The sequence below is a fragment of the Grus americana genome, chromosome 2, assembly GCF_028858705.1.
Source record: "Grus americana isolate bGruAme1 chromosome 2, bGruAme1.mat, whole genome shotgun sequence".
Taxonomy (NCBI): Eukaryota; Metazoa; Chordata; class Aves; order Gruiformes; family Gruidae; genus Grus; species Grus americana.
This window is the reverse complement of record NC_072853.1, coordinates 81,823,196-81,844,006: the sequence shown is the minus strand read 5'-3', so window position 1 is coordinate 81,844,006 and position 20,811 is coordinate 81,823,196. Positions and strand designations below refer to the sequence as shown.

The 20,811-nt window shown below is 41.7% G+C and overlaps 1 protein-coding gene across 2 annotated transcripts in view; it reads left to right on the top strand.

The window, feature by feature from the left end:
* The window catches only part of ANKH (ANKH inorganic pyrophosphate transport regulator), a 110,898-nt gene that overhangs the window by 68,088 nt on the left and 21,999 nt on the right, over positions 1-20,811 (top strand). For both annotated transcript variants that reach the window (XR_008575836.1, XM_054816354.1), the window contains exons 4-8: positions 966-1,049; positions 3,523-3,693; positions 4,296-4,430; positions 7,109-7,201; positions 11,040-11,135. Coding sequence is in view for 1 of the 2 variants with exons in the window: in XM_054816354.1 (XP_054672329.1) it covers positions 966-1,049; positions 3,523-3,693; positions 4,296-4,430; positions 7,109-7,201; positions 11,040-11,135 (579 nt within the window). In the remaining variant the exon portion in view is untranslated. The remainder of the gene's footprint in view (positions 1-965; positions 1,050-3,522; positions 3,694-4,295; positions 4,431-7,108; positions 7,202-11,039; positions 11,136-20,811) is intronic.

The window sequence follows — 20,811 nt, the reverse complement described above, 5'->3', positions numbered from 1 at the left end:
CTACCTGGAAAAAGCATCTAGGTGGACTTTGAACATCCAGAGATCATGACAAATGTAAAAAACCTCAGCTGCCTTGTTAGAGTTACTGTATGTGCATGCTGGAAAGCACTGGTCATCTTGTGATGAGCTGCACCGTTTGTCTGTGTCCTCTCATTCCAATTTGTAGTTACAGTTGGATTTGCCTTGCATTCCCAGATCACCTGCAGAGCTCACAAGGAATAAGCTCAATACTTTATCAAAGCAAATTTGTTGAAAAGGCATTTCTTACCGTCAATTTTTGCAAGCATAGCTAAGTCCAGTATATCTCAAATGCATGGGCAAGAGAGCCACACATGGGGTTAGGCTGCTGCTCCCGAGATCACCAGGCTTACTGCTTGTGGCCTGCACAGCATAAAAATTTGGCAGCTCGCTCTAATTCCTCTACTTCTATGTGAAACTGGTAAAGGATAACCTTCTCATGGCATGCCTCCACCACTTTCTCTATGGCTTTGTCCACTTGAAACAGTAGCTGACAATAAAAAGAAGTTGGATCATTAAGTTTTCTTTTCCAGAGAGGACTCGGTATAACTCAGTGAGCCAATGGATATTACCTTCAGAGGTGCATCCAACTGGTGGATGACAAGAAATGTTTTTTCCCTCGGATTATTTAGTATGATAATCCATCCTGTGTAGCATCTGTTTTATGAAGAAGGGGCAGTTTCTTATTAGATCTGCTCAGAATTTTCTGTACAGTCTGTAAAATTATTTCTATTCTCCCTTTCAGCCCTGGCAACGAGGAACTGAATGCAGTAGTGCTTTCCCTGCATTACCGCCTTAACAGGTTCACACCAGGTACTGCTGGTGGAAAAGAGCTTTATAAGTTGTTTGTGTACAATGTAACAACCAGAAAACAGCATTCCAGGACCTGAAATCATTCGCAAATATCATAATCACTTCCCTCCAAATTCTTCTCTGCCTTCTTTCAGGCATGGACCCATGCTGGGATTCTGCTGAAACACAAGTACAGTTTCCTAGTGGGATGTGCCTCCATCTCAGATGTCATAGCTCAGGTAAAGACTCCTCTTAGCAGCTGCTGTTTCCATTGTGTTACGGACTGGATGCTTTCCTAAGCAGGGGCTCCTTTGCACAGAGACTGTCTTCGCTCTCTACCATGAATAACACACCAGAGGAAATAATCTTGTGTGTGCTGTTCTCCAGCTCTTTCCCCATCGCGTGGAGGCTCTTTGTTGACAGTTGTGGTTTAGGCTGGTCTCACTTGGCTGGATCAAGTCAGTCCCAAAGCAATGTCAGGAGAAAGGAACCAGGATTGTTTGGGCTAGGATCATGTCTTCCAGCACCTCCACAACCCTATTTCAGAATGGTTCGGAAACAAGCATTGTATACACGTGTATGTCTGGGAAAAGGAGAGGTCAGGCAAAGAGACCGATGTCTGCTACCAATCCTGAGGCTGGCGGAGTGCTTTGAAAGAGATCTTTCTCCACCCTCTGCATTCTTCCCCACGCTTCGCACAGTTGCCCTGAAATCTTGAGTGGGTCTTTTATGTGGGGAAGTGAAGGCTTGATTCTCCAGTTCACCTGTCAGTTTTTCACACGCTGTCTAATGCAGTGAAATGCAGTAGTGTAAGCCATCTTCTGAGTGCCAGTATGGCACTGTTCTTGGTACTGGTCCAAAAGGTGAAGGCTCTGAACTGCAGCAGAAGGGATCTCTGGTGATAGCCCCCGGGTGATGCAGAGACCAAACGTGGTTTGAACTTCCATTTGTGAGGGAGGTGTTAAATATCCTGTTGCTTTGTATTAGATGCACTTAAAAAACAACATTCATGCACATCGCTGATGGCCAGTGTTGTTGCATTTGAGAAACAATATACAGCCCTCTTAAAGCATATATAAAAATATTACGAAATGGAGAGTCCTAGCACCTGTAAAATAGTTGCTGTACTGCCTCATTACCAGCTGAATGGTGTAATGACTGGGTAAGAAGGAGGATAATAACAGTACAACATCAAAGGAAATAAGAAGTCAACAACACTTAGTTCAATTTTCCATAGCATTTTCTTCCCACTAAATTTGAGCAAACCGTAAACCAGGTTGAACCATTCAGTCAGCTGCTATTCTATGTTTGGCAGGTCTGCCCCTCTACAGTACTGCACTAAATCCCTGAAGATAATACCAATTACTGTAAATGACCTTGCCCCTCAGGATCTGCTCTTGTTCTGACATGACCTACAAAGTTTGCTGACCCTAGATGCATGTCGGGTCATATACAGCTAAATACAGAAACAAATTCTTATTTTGGCCGTGGTACACATGCCCTTTCCACAGTAGTTGGTGAGTGGGGTGCCAGGGTTGTGAAGAATAAGACACCTGTCATCTTCTCTCAACAAAATGCACTGAGCAAAGGCAAATCCAGAAGACAAAAAGTTGTGACTCTCCATACCCCAGAACTCCCTACACCTACATCTGCTGTCTGCACAACAGATGTGCAGGCAGTAGCTAATTCTCCTTGGGTAGCTTTATATACACACTTTTTGTGACTGACTTTGCTTCTGTTTACTGAAAAACAATTCTTTTGTAGGGTTCAAAAGAGTAGTTTTGCAAACTTTGATAAACAGTGTGGTCTGCCTAATAAAACATTTGCACGGTGTGATTTTTCTTAAGCCTTTCTTGAGCTCTAGCAATAAAGGAGACAACCTACTCCTGAACAATGTGTTTTGTATTTCTTGTAACTCACTTGAATGCCAGCATGTCCCGGCAGGGTTGTCCTTGATTCTGCTGTTCACAGCACCAAACACAGTTGGCTTTCCAGTTGTACCACCCCATCCAGAGACATTTGGAATTTAACAGGCACGCCATCAGCTCTGTACTCTGTGAAGAGAATAATACCATATTAATCAATTCCTTTGCATTTTCTGGATTGAGCATTTAATCTTATGAGACTGAATGATGAGCTGTTCATTAGCTCAAAAGTTCCTATTTCAGTTACATCAATGTGACACTCAGCTGAAGAGAGAATGATGAAATACTGAAATTTCACTCAAAAAAGCAGAAAATTAGGATGACATAGGACTTCCTGCTTCTAAATATTGAAGTGAATACTTTAAAAAAAAAAAAAAGGCTTAGAAGCTGACCCTAGAAGCATGCCTCCAGCCTCGGTGTATATCAGAATAGCACATTCTCCTAGGAAGGGTGACACTCAGCCACATGCTTGCTGCCAGACCTTGCCAGACTTTCATGCTAACCTTCTCCTATTTATGGCTCCTAGTCTGACAACCTGCCTATACCTTCAAGTACTGTTTAAGAGAGCTTCTGTGTGATGTTAACTCTTGTTCTTTTCATTTGCATGACCGAATGCAGGGGGGATCCTGACTAAAGTTTCAAATGCCACAAACTCAAAGTCAGATAGGTACTGTAGTCACACATGGTTGTTGGTTCAGATGGACTAGCTTGGAGTCAGACAGGAGATATGATAGCCCTAAATAAGCACACAGACAAATTACTAACCATTTATTTGTTTGCCTTGCAGGTTGTTTTTGTAGCCATTTTGCTTCACAGTCACTTGGAGTGCAGGGAGCCTCTCTTGATCCCAATCTTGTCCTTATACATGGGAGCACTTGTCCGATGTACCACGTTATGCCTCGGATACTACAGGAACATACATGATGTCATTCCTGACAGAAGCGGGCCTGAAATGGGGGTATGTCTTAATACATTGTGCTTTTTCAAATTCAATAATTTCAAACTTGCTTTTTGTGTTACAATACTGTACTAAACCACTGTGCATGAAGGGCGTCCTCTCTCCATCCTGCAGGTAAAAACATTTTCACTTAAAGAGGCGTCGTAGAAACTATTCCAGCAACAGTGCACATGAGGCAATGCTTCCCGTGGCATGATGTGCTGTCTGCTGAGCACCTCTGTGCTGAGCTCTGTTCTGAGCTGTAAGACAGCACAGCACGAACTAAGTGGACACCTTATTTCACAGAGAGGAAGGTCTCAAAATTCCTCTTTTTCCTCAAATGTCATATTGGTTTTCACATATCTTTGTCTGATAGCCAGAACAAATTATGCAGATAGGTATCTTATGCATTATTTATTGAGATCCATGACACAGCTTCTTTTGAATCAGTATTACTAACATGAGTGAAAATATTTTAGGCTCCTCATATTGAAAACTATTGAAATGGATGTACCAAACTGACAATGGGTGGGAAAAGCAAAAATCCTTTGTGCATTTGGTTCAGTTCTGAATGTGTTTTTCCAAACCTACTTCTCTTTTTTATTTTTTCCTATGTGTTGCAGGGAGAGGCTACAATAAGGAAGATGCTGAGTTTCTGGTGGCCTTTGGCATTAATTTTGGCAACTCAGCGAATAAGTAGGCCCATTGTCAACCTTTTTGTCTCCCGGGACCTAGGTGGCAGTTCTGCAGCCACAGAGGTAAGAAAGTCAGTGCTCCCCGTTGCTGCAAATGACCATTTACATAGAGTTGTCTCTGTGTTTCTCTTCTCAGCTGTGCTGGCAAGAAAAAATTGGCCTAAGTGCACTTCCGTTTAGTGCTCTCTTTATTCTTGAAAAGAAGACTGCTTGGACTCTTACCATGAGCATTTCTGCCAGGCCTAGTGGGACCTCACCTTCAACAAGACCAGTAGGATTTTTTCACTGAACAGTTCCAGCGTCCCAGGTTTTCATGCTCTACAGATAGGTACCTATGCTCTGGAGCACTCAGATCCCAGAGATTTTGGGACAGTCATCCTAAACCAGCCATGTCCTGCTGTTTCCTGTCATCTATATTTATGGCTGTGCAAACTGATGTGAAACTGCTGTTAGCTGTCAGTGCATCACACAGAATAGGGTAGAGACGTAAGGAAACACATTAAAAAAATCTGTCTCCTGGCTGGGATATGAAATGCACCCTGTTTCTCTTGAGGAATTTCAGATTACTCCAATAGTCTCCTGCAGCTGACAGGAGCCAGACTTCTGGTTGTAATGCAGAGCCTTCACCGATGCTCACCGTGAGCTGACCTATTCTCTTAAGAAGTCTGAAGGACCTTTGCTGCCAGTTTCAGTGGGAGGACGTCTAGATCCACGTAGTCATTAGCAAATCTCTCCTGTTTTTTCTCTAAGAAAACCAAATGTAAGATACTAAATGGAAGGGAAAATTCAAACAGCTGATGCCCAACAAACATTCTCTCAGCACTGCTTTTTGCGATAGCGTGTAATTCACTCACACAGGAGTTGCCAGTGACTGCAAATAAACAGCTGTGGAGAGAGAATTTAGGAAATGTAACACTTTTACATCTGTAAATCAGGGATCAGCCTGTGTATTAATAGCAGTCTCAGTATAAGGGGAGCCAGAGCATGTTAGCAGGGATCAGTTTTGTATTTCTTGGTGACTTTTGATTTTAGATGCATCACATTTCATGGCTAGCCAACAGCATTTTGTGGCTATTGGGATGACTCCAAATACATGTCATAGCTGGTGGTTTGCTGGCCTTTTTACACTAACAGTAACTGTCGCATTTCAACTTTCTCTGCTTTCTGAAATAATTGCCTCTGAAAAGGGAGGTGCTGGCAACACAGATAACATCAGAGTCTGGAGCCTCAGTATACACGGGAGTTTTACAGATCCGCTGTTCGATAATATCGGCAACTGTCAGCGCAGGCAGGATGTCCACGGGAAGGGCTAGGCTGTAGCGTGTTCATGAGGACGGCAAGTCCGCTTGCATAGGCGAGCTCCCAGTGCTTCTGTTTGGACTGCCAGCACCGTGATGGTGACTGGGGTACCTTTTTGGTGTTGGCTTTGATGGGGGATTTTTTCACCTGTCAAGTACTTCTGTTCTAGACATTTAGGAAAGCTTTCATGCATGAAAATAATCAAAATATATTTTATATTCCTTACTTGATTTAACCTAGTTAGTTGTCATATAGATGAAAATTCTCCTGAAAATACAATAATGAAGAGGAAAATTACAATTAAAAAGGGTACTGTCTTAGAATTCCAATTTGTTTTCTTTGAACCAATTACTTTTTCAAGTTACATTAAACATTATTACAGCTGCAAGATTAGTAGGGAAGAATCTTTCCCCCTCTCTTCCTCTCTGTGGACATTACTACTTCCCCACCTCCCTTTTAAACAGCACAAGGAACAAATTAGCTCGTTACATGGTCCTGTGTTTGTATAGATCTTTAACCAAGCAGGGACAGCCATTACATTTAAAACAGGAAAATGGGGTCAGATAACCAACAAAACATACATCAAAAGTTTAGGAGCAAAACAGAGACAGCAGTAGTTAAAAAAGGTTTTTCTTAACACTACCATTGCCAGATTTGAAATGAATCTGAATTTAGATGAATTGTAACAGATCTGAACCTGCAAACAAAAGGCAGTCAAACACTTTGATTTCTGGAATTAAGAGAGGTGAGCTTCTTCTTCAGAAATTGAAAACATTGGTAAAATCTTTCATACATGACTGTGTTTTTGATGTACCACTTGGATTGTACTTGTGAAAGTGCAAAAGGGCCTAGTTTTAAATTGCAGGCAGTGAGTTCCTCATGATAAAAATGGTCACCTGGAATTATTTTTGTCTGGTTTTCATTGATTAAAGTGGGGAGAGCATTTGCTCGTAAGTGCTTCCTGCCCCAGAACAGTCGGTTTGATGTCTGAAGTCAGTCAGCCACTGAGGTCTACTGTTTTCTAGTCGATCTGTCTTACTTAAAACTGTTTTACTTACAAATAACCAAGTAAAACGTATATAGATTAAGATTCTGCTACTCGGATGTCTGTAGGTAAAATAAGTCAGGAGCAACGTGGGAGGGAGCTGAGGAGCACACGCCAGCCCAAGTTAACTATTATCCCAAAGTATCAGAGTGATGGTGAAACAACAAAACTGAGTAACGTAGCTTCATGGCACGAAAGATTCCCTAAACTTAAAATGCTGGTCTGAATGATGGCCACTCTGATGGTGTTCCTGAAACAGAGTTTCCAGTCGCCTGCCTGATATCTCATTGCGTCAAGGTCAATGTGGTGATGATATTGGTGGGAAATGGCACCCTACGTTAGTTTAACTGTCCTGTTCGAAGATTTGAAATTTGTGTTTTCCTGTTCCTTTTCATAGGCAGTGGCGATTCTGACGGCTACGTATCCTGTGGGACACATGCCGTATGGCTGGCTGACAGAGATCAGAGCGGTATACCCTGCTTTTGACAAGGTGAGTGCCCATGTTAGGGGTGTAAGAAATACCTTTCGTGTCATTTCACATCTGTGGGCCTCCTCTTTCTCTCTATTACAGCATTTTAATTTAGGGATGGGTTCAGTGATGTCAGAGGAATTTCTGCCAAACAAATAGGAAGAAAGTTAGTACATGGCTCCATAATCAAGTGTAACAGATTCTTTAAAAAGTAAACAACCAAAGATTAAATAGAGCTGTATTAATGGCCATTTATTGTTTTGCTTCTCTTTACTTTTGCTTTTGATACCTATTGTTCCTTGTCCCACTGATAAGGTTTTCTTAAAATCCTGGTTAAAATTACTTGGGTTTTGATGGCTTCAAGCCATCATGTTGTTTAATTTATGATTTTAACCTTAGCTCTGTGTTACAAGGTACTAAGCTACCTTTTGAATAGATAGGTGCTGTATTTTTAAGGATTAAAACATGTCCTCACTTACTAACTAACTATGATGTAGCTACTTAGCTAGTGAAGTGATTTCTCACAAAGCATCCAGTGGTGAGTGAGCAAGCTCACGCCTTTTCTCCAGATTCTGCAGTATCTCTCAAATGGGTTTAATTTCATTTGCTTATGTTAGTATTTAGCAAAGGATGTTTTACAGACTGACGGTAACACAGATAACATACATTAATTTAGTAGCAATGACTTAGGTGACCAAGACTATGAAGATTTTTGTTGGCGAATCATGTAAGAATGCAAGGACTGCTCCTGGAACACAGCACAGTGTAAATATATAACCAAAATTAATTTTGTTCAGACTCTTTTTTGCTCCATTTTAGAACTGGTACTCACTAGCCCATCTGTTGTGCAAAGAACAGTTGTGTCCTGTGACACTCTAATTCAAATACCAGATCCCATCCTTCCCTTTATTTATCAATTAGTAACTGAACTTTCTGGTTCCAAATATTGATGAAAACTTTGCTTGCTTGCTCAGGGACATATTTAACTGAAGCAAGCCCCATTTGATATGATCCGCCATATTTCCGAGGAGAATTTAAAAACAAAACAAAGAGAAGGCAAATCAGTCATAACTTCTTAACCTGCCTGTGTACAGCTAAGTTGACCTGTCAGATAAAATACAACATGCAGACTTTCTCAGAGGTCATGCTGCTGAAAAGGAACTGCAGATGCAAAACCAATAAACTGCAAGATAAAAATGGTTTGGGACAGGAAACACAGGGGCTGCTAACTCCATCTGTTTTGAGCGACAATCAAATGCGCTATTGCCAAGCAAAATTAACAGCAATTAAGACCCTAAATCCAGGTCTCATTTAGCTGGTGGAAGATTTGCTGAAAGCTTTAGTGGTGGCAGGATTAGACCATGATTTGTCTGTTTGTTTATTTCAGTTAAAAAGCTTATTATAGAGCTCTTGCAGAACAAATGCGAGGAAGAAAAGCTGTGGTAAGGCACAAATAGGTACAATTTATCTAGTTGCCGAAAAAGTATATAATAGGGATTTTAGTTGCACATTTTAAGAGCAGTTTGGCATAAAATGTGCTAAGTGAGATAGCAGCGGTATAAAGTGTATCTCATCTTGGCAGCCATGTGTGCAAATGCCTCCACCATTTCTTTCAGACAATAACTACCAAACCAGAAACCCACAGTGGGTTTTTTCAGATCGCTGTGAGAATTGCTTTACCCTTGGTCATACGTCATTCATGTGTCACCATGCCTTTCAAAAGCTTTGTTTCCTTAAGCTAAGGTGTTCTCTGAAGAGTCCAAACAGAACCACTTTTTATTTCCAATTCTGTAAAGCCTCCGTTGTGATTTTCAGATGCTGAAACAGTTTCCATGCATGCAAACTACATTTTCTTTTGTCAGTTACTCAGAAAGCTGGTGATGCTGGTGGCCATCAGAAGCACACTACGTTGCCTTAGCTGGCTGATGGGATTTGGGATCCAGAAAGTATGGCCCTCTTCAGTGGCTCTACCAGAGAAGTCAGATTCTTGTCTTCACAGGGAAATAGTTATCTCTGTTCATATTTGCAGGAGGGATGTGGAGTCCTGCTTCAGACTTTTATACGACTCCATGTCCAGAGCAACCTCATGGCCTAGCAGTTAGACTCAGGTTAAGGTTACTACTGATTTGCTGAAAGAAAACTGGCATATCCTAGTTCTGTGCTCTGTTTGCTGTTTTATACCGTGATAATGCCATTATTCTTAATGGACTGTGCTGTCTGATTCAGAGCAATGACACTGACTGTGAGAGGACTCGTGAGCGCTATTTATCTGATTAATAAATGGGAATAGATACTCTTTTTGCTCCATAACCTGCATAGTGTTTTGATCAAAGAAGTAAACAGTGTGCAAGAGATAGGAATAAAGAGTACGTGGTCAAGAGTTAAAGGGCAGAGTAGAGCAAGAACAGAGTTAGCAGCGGCGAGATAGGAACGAACAAGAGCCCTTTTTCTTTGCAGCCCTTTTGGATGGCTGGTTTTGGGTGTGCTTTCCTTCCTTGATGTTATTTAGCCTTGATAGATAGTTGAGCCATGCAGCAGAGTTCGTTCAAACACTGATGAGCGATATAAGCAAGGCCTATCCTCACATGTGTAAAAACTAACAGCAACAAAGTATTTCTTCAGAAACACAAGAAATAAGAATAGATGTGTGAAAAAAGTGTTTGCAGAGAGTTTTCATAACCTGTTCCCAAAAAGGGCAGATATGGGAGTAGCTTCCTGCTTTAGAGTCTGGGTTGCCTACATGCATCTTCATGCACCCAAACTTCCAAGCAGATATTTAGGCAGGAGTGTGGGGGTGTCCAGGTGCCATCGCTGCACTGATCACCACAAAAAGCTTTAAATTGCAACATTCCATCAACTACTTAAATGTGTGTGAAACGATGTTCCCTTCACAGAGCTCACATTCCCTTTGTCCACTCCCAGTATGTGTTTGCATATGTTCCTGTTTCTCTTACGAGTAACTTCAATAAAGGAGGCTGACCATGTGGCAGACACTGCTGTTCTACCCGAGTTACGTCAAGGATGAATAAAAGTTGTACATCTCATGGTACAGGTTTTATCAGCGTGGGCGCATACTTGTGTATCTCAAACAGCCCCAGCATAAATGCAATAGATGCCCCAATAGCCTGTTGCTACAGGGCTCCTAATGGTGCCCTGCTTTTGATGTCCCATCCTCTCCTTTCACAGACCATTTAGTTTGTTTTTATGTGTTCCCTGAGGGCAATTTAAATATTCAGCTTCATTTGCTATATTAGACATTTGGAAGAGGGTTTTTGTTGTTGCTTTAAATAAAACTTCGCAGCCATGTGAGTACAGAGCCCACGTTCAAGGTGGAACATCTAATAGTCCTAATGATGTTCTGTTCATTAAACTGCATTAACGGAGCCAGCTGTTCCAGGAGCTTTGTTTATATTGCCTACTTGTCTAATTGGATCAGTAAAGGTGCTTGCGTTGGCATATGGATTCAGTACCACTCTGTGGTAAAAAGGAATGAAATCCTAATTTTCCTGTGCAAACATGCTACAAACTTTAAACTAAGGTAAAAAAAATCACGTGGAGTTTCCTTAGAAAGAGGTACCACCCTTTTTCAAAGCTGAATTTGTTAAATAGGACTTATTCCTTAGAAAAGTAGCAAGATTACTCAGCCCTCCGTGAACATACGGGCAGTTGCTGTCAGTTTAAGCGGAAAATACTCTGTGGTGGTACAAAGTACTCAGAAAGCTCTAGGTTAAAAAGCAAACAAGCAAAGACAGACCTGCACGCACACAGACAGTCAGGTCCAACACATGACCCTGGTGCCGTCAGCCTCCTGCTAGGCTGGAGCCAAGCTAATGCTCGTTATCTCTTTCTCTCACCCTAGAATAACCCCAGCAATAAACTGGTGAACACCAACAGCACCGTCACAGCAACACATATCAAGAAGTTCACTTTTGTTTGCATGGCATTGTCCTTAACGGTAAGAAACCTTTGTTCAACTCTCTGGCTTTCATCTCAACCAGAAAATTATCTCCTCCACCTAATGCTAAAAGCACTAGCAGTTCAAGAAAGGTGAGTTGACTTTTCTTACGAAGCTCTGTTGCTTTTATCTGGAGGAGAGAGTGTGATCATAGTACAGGAGTACTAAGAAAATCAGCTGTCATTAACTCAGGCTAGATATCTTAATGGGCTAGAGTTATTTTATTTAATTCTTCTCACTACTTTTCAAGTCAGCCTCCACATGTAAGGAGATATCAGAGGTCTCCTTTTTTCTCTTTTTTTAATGAATAAAACTTCTCATAACTGGCGCATCAGGAAAATGAGAAACCACATTTATTTCATGTGCAGTGGGATGGCAGCCTGCCCCTGTGTGTCCTTCATCTGCCGTGAACGGTGGGAAAGGCAGCGTGTGTCGAAACTGCAGTAGCTGTTCCCTGCCACCTCACATGGCACTGGTCTTCCATGCTGGGGGTATTTTCATGCATGTTGGTTTTGTTTACTCTCAAAATGAACTAAAAAGGACAATCTCGGAGATGGGGCTGACACTGACAAAAGGATCTAAAGCCTTGTCTGTGCTGGGAAGCATTGCGAAGGGCTGACATTCAGGGAGAAATTTTGCTGAGCCTGCAAAATGACCAGCTTGCACAGACACACAGTGCATCTTCCCCAAGAAAACTGTTCCTGCACAAGTTTTTTTAGCAACAGACGAGAAGTTGTGGAAGAAAACTCATGCAGGTGGTGGAGATCATAGCAAATAGCAGAGCAGATGACCAGGGTAGATGCAACTTCTGTTTCCACAGAGCTCGGATTTACGTTAGTGCTTGAAGCTGGTCGAGCCACCCTCTTCCCACTGGGGGTGGACTTGCACTAGCAACCATGAGCAGATTTGTGATCTGTGCACAGTTTTCTCTCTCCCCTTCATTTTAGTGTAGAGCCTTTTTGACTGAGTTGCACATAGCCTATGCATGAAGGGAAGATAATTTACATCAAAGGAAACCTTACAGTACACAAGCCAGAAGTATTTGTAATCATCCCCACCCCTTTGTCACAACCTAGGAAACTGAGATATGGCACTCTCTGTCTTTATTTCACATATGAAAATGAAGCGACTCAATCCATCCATAGTTGAATTAGAAGATTTCTTCTGCTCTTTATTTCCTATACTTTTTTCCTAAACAGCTACAGGTGGCCACCATCAAAGACAGAATTGCATGAGTCAATGTGGCATCTCTTCTGTCTATTAATTTCCTAGAATTAAGCTCAAACTCTCTTTTCACATGGCTTAGAGACCAACAGCTCTGGCTCTAACTTGTATTTCCTGCAGCATGTAATGGAGACAGACATATGCCTCCACTGAACTGGCCATTGCCTGGAGACTTTCCGCGGCTCTCATGTTATCTACCATCACACACCTTGAAGTTTTCTCTTGTGTCTTGTATGAGGCCAAGGTTAAGTCCTCTACAGCTGGAGCCTCCATTGAAGTCTGTTCGTGGTGTTAGAGACCCAAAAAGGGGAAAGCTTTCCTCTTTATAAATTGTTCTGAGAATACTATTTCAGTCTCAAAGCTTTCTCTGAACTGACTATTTTCTTAACCCTTCCAGGCATTTATCAGCTTACTCGAGTTCTGATAGATCATGAGCTTCTTATATTACCATCACCATCCTCTACAGAGTAATTTTTAATTACTGCAATAGGCTTTTTTTTTTGTAACTTTACAGGATTTTTTTTTTCTCAAAAGTTCTCCATAGTACTTTCAGGAGCAGTTCTTTCATAAGCTCATCATGAGAGATTTGTCTGCATTGAAATTCCAGAAACACTTTGGAGGTCCATAGCTTTTCCTGTGCTGTTTCTATTTTTGCCTACTAGTGACAGATTCTTAGGATTGCTTGTCAATGGACAGAGTGGAAAAATAGACACAAGCTCTAAAGACTCAGGTTGGTTCGAGGGCCTGAGCCTTAAGTGCTTCAGCACACAAGCTCAGTAGACATTGGTATGTCTCAAGTTATTATATGCCACAGGTTCTAAGGAACTGGACTTCCAAATTTTCTCTGTTGCACGCAGGTCAGATGGTCACTGTAGCTGAGCGCGCATGGCCATTGGTGATTGCTTTGTTTTTCTGGAGGGTCTCTACTGCAATAAATGGCAGTCAGACTAGTGGCATCACTGTTGGTAACAGTGTTCTTGTTCTTCGAAATCAGAGGGAAAGTGGGAAACAGGCTCCCAGGCTGGCCAAGAGATCAAAACAAGTCAAATATTTAGACTTGTCATGTGAATCCATTCTCCAGTGGATGATCTATAGAAGGATTCCAGTAGATGGAAAGATAAAGGAAGTCCATTAACCATGGGAAAAAATAACAGTGAAACTTTTAGTATGAGCAGCAACGATGCAGGAAAGTATCCTCACAGTGTAAAACCCTGGGAAGCCTCCCAATCATTGAAGACATGCTGTTTCATAGAGTTGGAATAAGAATGTCCTACCTCTTTCCACAAACCAGTTGTGCCTGCGCAAGAAGTACTGCAAACCTACTCAGCAGAAGCGCTTTTTCACCCTTGTGGACAGTTGCAGTGTTGCATTAGAGTAGAAAACAAGACATAATTCTGTAAAGAAACATAACTTTGGAGGTTTTCTTGAAATCTTCATGGGATCTGAAAGACTGCACTTGAACCTTCCCGGACTGACTGGGCAGCATGCAAATGTGTTCTTCTGAGCGTGATCATAAGTACTGTCCCATGGCTTTGAAGCATCAGGCGGGTATTACAGCTGCTTCTTCAAAAAATGAGAATTAGTTGTATTGCTGAGTGAAAAACATGTCGACAAGCCATTTTATATAAAGGCTGTAAATAGAAGCCATTAGACTCTCAGTATGTAAGAGCTGATGGGATTAGTCATATTGGTGTGGTTTTGGTTATAATTAAGCGGTGACTCCTTCCAACAGCCCTGTTGTGTGGCTGTGTAACTGAATGTGAAATTTATATAGGAGAGTGGAGGGACTCAGCTGAAGAATTTTGCCCATAAAATTAAGGGACTGGTTCTGATTTTAGAAAATAATGCATGCTTGGTAATTTACTCTCAGCTTAAAGAGTGTGCATAACGCTGCTTGCCATTATTTGATACTTCATTGCCATTAGGCACTTTGGGAAAAAATGCTTCTTTCTATGCATAAGTAGAGATACTGCTCCAAATGCCAGTCTTGCTGCCATTGCCAGATAAAAATGTTGAAGAACTAAACATTTTGCTTCAATGCTAGACCTGTTTAGATGACACTACAATTCATCCCTGAGATCATTGCACAGTTGTAAACTAAGTGAAGACAGAATCCCAAGAAAGAAAACTGGTACATTTGTAGCACACATCCCTTTGGTTGTGGGATGCGTCAGCCTTGGTACAGTGTAGAAATCCCAAAATAATTTGTCTGGGTGCTAAATTACTGCATTTCTCCATTGCAGCAAAGGTTTGCTCTGTCAGGGGAGAGCATTCCCTCGCTTGCGAGCAGTGCATAAAGGGGCAGGCTGTGCGAGGAGTGAGCTACTCAAGGGAACCCTGCCTTACCCAGCAGGACTAACAGCAAATAGGCTGCTCTTCAGCAAGGGCTTTTCTCAGAATAGCAGCAGTGTCTTCGAGCTCAGACACCACAGTACAGAATTCAGGGGTTTTCCAAGGTAGCCTGAAGGGCACAGCTCCTGCTGACTTACCTTTCTCTTTCTTTGTTTTTTGTGTTTTTTTTTTTTTAATTCTGTCCCCATTTCCCAGTTGAGCTCTTCCTTAAGCCTTCTGTGATGACACACAAGCTGCAGTCAGTTAAGATCCTTTCCCCAGGCTAATGTTGGCAGCCACGTGATTAGTGTTTGGTCATCTGCCCCTGAGCTGCAAGGCTTCCCAGGCTGACTTCATGTTAGTTAGCGCTTGCTCTATGAAAGTGATGAGCAGAGGGCTCCTTTGGGAGGGCACAGGCTCCTTTGCTGCACCTGCTGCTGCCCACTCCACGTGGCGATCACAGCCATGCCCTCACGCACTCACCTCTGTGCAAACCCTGCACAAGTCGGTGAAGTTGCGTGCCCTGAGTTGAAAGGAGGCTATCAATTGTGCAAGCAGCACTAGGGAAAGTGGGATATTTAACTCTCTGAGGGGACTGGGAGTGGTGGCCTCTGTGCACATCTCGGAGTTGGCTTGGAAGGCAAGTGATGTCTTAATGAGATCTGCGAGCACCCTTGTTTAAGTCGCTGCCATTGGGATAAAAGCATGGGCAGCTCTATGCAGATGAAGCAATATCACTGCTTGAGGAGCATACAAGACGCTGATAAGAGAAGGCAATTTCTCGGAGACCACCGTGAAAGCTCCCTAGCTCACCATCATTAAAAATGACCCAGAGTAGTCTGTACTTACTTGTTTGTTTATACCGGGGAAGGAGCAGTCAGTTCTTAGAGCAGTAGTTGGGGAACTACGCCATTCAGTTCAGCTTCCTCTTCCAGCAGCCTCAGCTGGGACAGACCACAGTGCTTTAGGGATGCATTTCCAAACACCAGCTCCTGTTAGCTGCATGGTTCCTGTTAACTCCAGTGTCAGCAAGACACGTGGCTGGTTGTATCTTCATATTCTTGAGTGCTCCATGTACTACAACAGGTTTTCCCTTACCAGTAAGACAAGCTGAAGGTGCCAGGGGTGACATGCTGTGCACACCATGCCACGTCCATCCGTCTGTCACCAAGTTAATGCACAGCAGGAGAGCTGCACAGTACTACGTGTTTTAACATGTGTTCTATTAGAAACACCTCAAAGCTCTTTCCAGCTTTAAGTATGATAGCACCAGTGCAAAAAAAAGCACCAGTGCTATTACAAAAGGAATTTCAATGCTGCTTTGCCTTTTTTTTAAATGGACACGTAGTTACAGACAAACAGGGGAAGAAGCAGTTTTCATGAATAAACAGACTGATTAAGGGGAGAAGCTAATTGTGTAGAATGCTATCTTATATTTAATTAGCAGGTACTGCTTAATAAACAAAATCCAGATGTTCAAGTTTTCCCTGTGATTTTTCATTCCTTTCTATTCCAAAAGGAGACTGAAAGCTAGAGTGGAGGGAATGCTTTCACATTTACACTTGTATGTGCGTGTGTGTGGTTTATGCAAGGTTTACAAATTTCAGATTTACTTGTTACAAACCACAGAGAAACTAGTAAAAACTGTAAATCCCTTTTGCCATGCAGTTTCAACTAAAGTGAAGGCTTGGGCACTTAAGCTGAACAAATTGATGTGCATCAGTTGTGTTGTGGTAACCAAATTCAAATGCCAGCTAACTTGCATGAGATTTAAATCTCAGTGAAAGTTTAAATTTAATGTACTTAGGAGCAAACAGCTGGTCAGTTTACTGGCTTATATGTTTGGGCCTGAGAGTCAAATATGTGTGTGTCGGTACATGTCAAAATGTCACCTGCTTTACAGTCAGGTTTGTCCGTAATTGAGGAGTCTAATGATAGCTTTAAAATGTTTCTAATACTTACAGTATTACTTTCTGTATTATATATTAGGCCATTTTTTAAATTCTATAATAAAATATTACATTTTTTTATAAATAGAATGTAATATTTAGATTCATATCTGAATTTATTCTTTTGACAGGGGAAAAAACACATATTGATTTCTAAGGGCTCCTGCTGATGAGCATCTGTAGTTTAAGGAGTTACTATTGGCAACTGTCTGTTTCTTTCATTTACTGGAAGTTATCAGCCCCTTAGGAGGAGCAGCACGCAGGCATTGTGTCAGCTCTCTAGTGCTTACATCTTCTAGCACAGCAGCATAAGCTACCATCAGTTGGCAGTTATATTCAGCTTATATATTAATGGATAGTGTATGTAATTATATGCTGATAAGCATATAATCGTATGCAGAGTGTAGTTATATATAAGTGGGGGTTATATTATATTATAACAATCAGAAGTTTTAAGCTGCAGCATTTAACGTGTTTGCCTGATGACTTCCTATTTCCCCCCTACCATGGGTAGAAAAATGGGACACACTGCTGGGGACCATAGGCTCTTTAACTGATCTTGCAAGATTCAGTAGAGGGATCCCATCACAGCCTTAAAACAGCAGAGAGGGCCGCAGAGTCACAAGGTTTCCTTTGCTGAGGCCCTGTGATGGGATAATTCAGTTTTGGCCTGAAGTGGGGAGGAGGAAAGTCTCTCTCTCATTTGATGACAGTTTACTGCAAACCATCCCATCATTTGCCTAACGTCCAGTCATATCTGCTTGGTTATCTTCTATAATTAATCATCAAGCACCTCAGCGATAAGAAGAAAACCCTAACCGAGAACAAGGAAGCCGGTGTAGCAGGGAAAATTACCTATCTGAAAGAATTAAAGTACAGAATACAGAGCTTAGTAGTTGCTGCTTTTTACTTATTTCTTAATCCTGTAAGAGCCAGAGCCAGTCACTGGAAGAGAAGCAGCTGTGTTTCATTCGGGCTGAGAAGCCTCATCTGTTTGAAAGGCAACTTCAGATGCCCAGGCTTTTGCACTCTGCTTTGGATTTGGTTACGCCAAAGTAGGACCTGCCAAGTGGATACCGTCTGCTGACTCTCCAGTCCTGTTGATCAGCAAGGCTTCACCAGCCAGTGAAACGTAGGCACTGGCAGATAAAGTTGGAGCCCACGTGAGTGAAGACAGAATATTCATATCAACTCAATATATTACTGAAATAGGATTGGTTTATTGACTTGTTCCCATTCTGATGCTATGCATCTACCAAATGTTTTTTACTCAATAGTTTAATTTTACTCAATTGTTTAATTTCCGGTTGAACTCAGCAAATCTTGTTATTTCCCAGCCATCAATCCTGCAGCTGATTTTTCCCATGAGGGTCACCAAAGACTATCCAGTTTTCAGTAGTCCCACTCAATCTCAAATTTTCAGTCTCCAGTTTAATAAATACGCCATTTCATGTCACTTTCTTCATTTACCTATAAGTTCATTTTCCACATGACAAAGTATCCTGAGTAAAGCTCCTGTGTACAGAAGACACTGACGTATTTGATGTTTTCAGCTATGCTGTCCCGCTCAACAATGAGACATAAAGCAATTGGTGGTAAACGACAGAAGTTAAAGAATTCTTTGCATCTCTGCAGCAAGACTGACGGCTGTCCTACTAGGCATCCTTAGCTTGCATTCAGGGTAACGTCAATTCGGCTTGCAGACCTAAAAACACCAAGGAACATGTTCCTGTTTCACTGATGAAACCTTTTGAAGGCAGAAGAGGAGTGTCCGTAGCGTGACATAACTGCACGGCAATTCCATGCAGTAGGCGTCTCTTGCTGCGTGCCAGCTGGTTAGTTTCTGGAGTCCCATGCAGGCTGACATTTAGCCACTGTGAATGCACTTAATGAGTTGCGATACCTACAAAAGTATTGTGTGCTTTGCTTTGTTTCCATCTTTGGAGACCAAACACCTGAAGGGTCTTATTTCAAGGCTGACAGACAGTAAATTGCATTCAGGACCTGACAGGAGATTGCCTTTAATTTTCAGATGCCTCAGGCAGCTAGCTTCGCTGTAGCCAGAGGGCGTGCAACAAAGTATTTTAAAATAGAATTTGCCACAAGCAGTATATATGAACATACGTTCACAAAAATGTAGTTAATTTTTTTCTCTTTTCCTAAAGAAAATAAGGTCAGTTACCACTACGACTGTGAAATCAGTATTAGTCTGTCAGGTACCAGGAAAATGTAGGAATTCTAGAATTTAGGCCCCTACCTTCATGCATTTTAGCAAACAGAGTGAGAAGGTTTCCATGTACACACTTCATTAAGTTTGGTAACCTAGAGTAGAGCAAAGGGATTTGCAAATTTTGACCAATGCAAGCCTGTCAGGGCTTTCACTCCATTATTCCTCCTTCACTCTCACTTAAAAGACCCTCATCCAAGTATGTGCTGCCTCATCCCCATGGTTTCAAGTGATTCAGATGCTGGAAAGGGGAACAAGAAGCAGCAAGGGATACTGTTTCTATTTCCTTGTGACTAATGCCACAATTCTTCTGTGTGTGTTGAGAGAGGGTTTCTACCTGAGAAAATCACCCAGTTATTACAACTCTTACAGCTTTGATAGCTATATACATTCCAGGCTGCTAATGCTGGTTCATAGTTCACAAGCTGAAGAAAGCATTTTCAGATCAAAGTGGTGATTTCTGAGATCCTTAATGTAGGTGTTCCTCTCTGTGCTTTATGCCTAACCTGCATGCAATGCTGAAATCTTCTCACTTGCCCATCTCGACTCTCCTGTAGATGACTGATAGCAGACATCTAGAAAATGGCTCGCTAGGGCCAAGTTGGGAATTGGGAAAGGGGTCGGGATTGTGGAGGGGAAATATGAGAGTATTTAACGCTAAAAGAGAGCCAAAGTATAGTCTTTGTGCAGTGACGGTGCAGGAGAGCCCAGCAGCTGAACAAATAGTTACAAATGGACTGAAGTTAACAAAGCTTCAGTTTTTCATGAATTTGTGACTCATGGTCGAGGGAATAGCATCAGGGTCTGAAGAGGAGAAGCTGTACTTTAACTTCCTTGGCCTTTCAGATATTCTACATCTTTCCTGCAAAAGGGGAATGCAGTATGACATTCAGGTATAAACTTCATTAATCTCTTCTGTCTTGAGGATTTGGCCATTATAGCATTTCTACCTTACTAGAAGAAACACCATGGAAAACAGGATTCATTGTGATGATTTCTTTCATGTAAACAATGAAAATTGTGAGTTTATCAGTGTTCATGTGCTCAAACATTGCACAGACTAAGTTACTCTGTAGAAATCAAAAATTTGAATTCTGGATCAGAAAGGTAACATGACTTATGATGGCAATAATGCTTTTCAATTTTTGAGGTGCTTGTGTTTAACAAACACGGCCAGGGACACAAGCTGGAGTTTTGCAGTGTTGTAATTCCAGCACATCAGTTACCAGCCACTGCACTAGAATTTATAAATGGAAGATTACTCCTTTTCTGCTTGTGAGAATAATTAATTCTCCCTGTGTAGTGCTGAAGAGGTCCAGACTCAGAGTAGCTACTGCAGTGTAGCCCTCCATTCCTGGTATTTGTTGCTTGCTTTCAGGAATACCTTTTAATAACAAAGAAGAGCTGAGGCATGGCTAGCAATTGGCTTTAAAAAACAGTACAAACTACATTTTCTTCAGAATCGAAGTACTGTATAGCATTATTTAGCCTTCCATGTAGTTTTTCCTCCCAAGTTTAAAGACGAATGAAAGGAAACGTGCATAGGAACCGTGTTTTGCTGCCACCATATATACCTGTGACATTCAGTGTTACAGGTCAAAAAGCAACCAAAAGTTTAAGCCATTGTAGAGGCCTTTGGGTTTGTGTTCAAGGTTCATTCATTTTTTCCTTTGTTTTATTGGTTGTCTTTATTTTCCATCTCTGCATTGCTTTATTATCAAAGGTTACAATGGGGCTTTATTAGAGTCATGGGATAATAAGACTGAGAGGCAGTAAAATCCACAGGAAGAAATGTTGTGGCAAGAAACTGGTCCCTCTCAGAGGACACAACCCCAGCTGCCAACAGTGCCAGTATCTGGATTTCCCGGGGGGACTGAGTTCAGTGTCATTACCTCCCATGAGTATACAAAGAAAGGAAATGAAAAAAGAGGAACAGAGTTCCCTC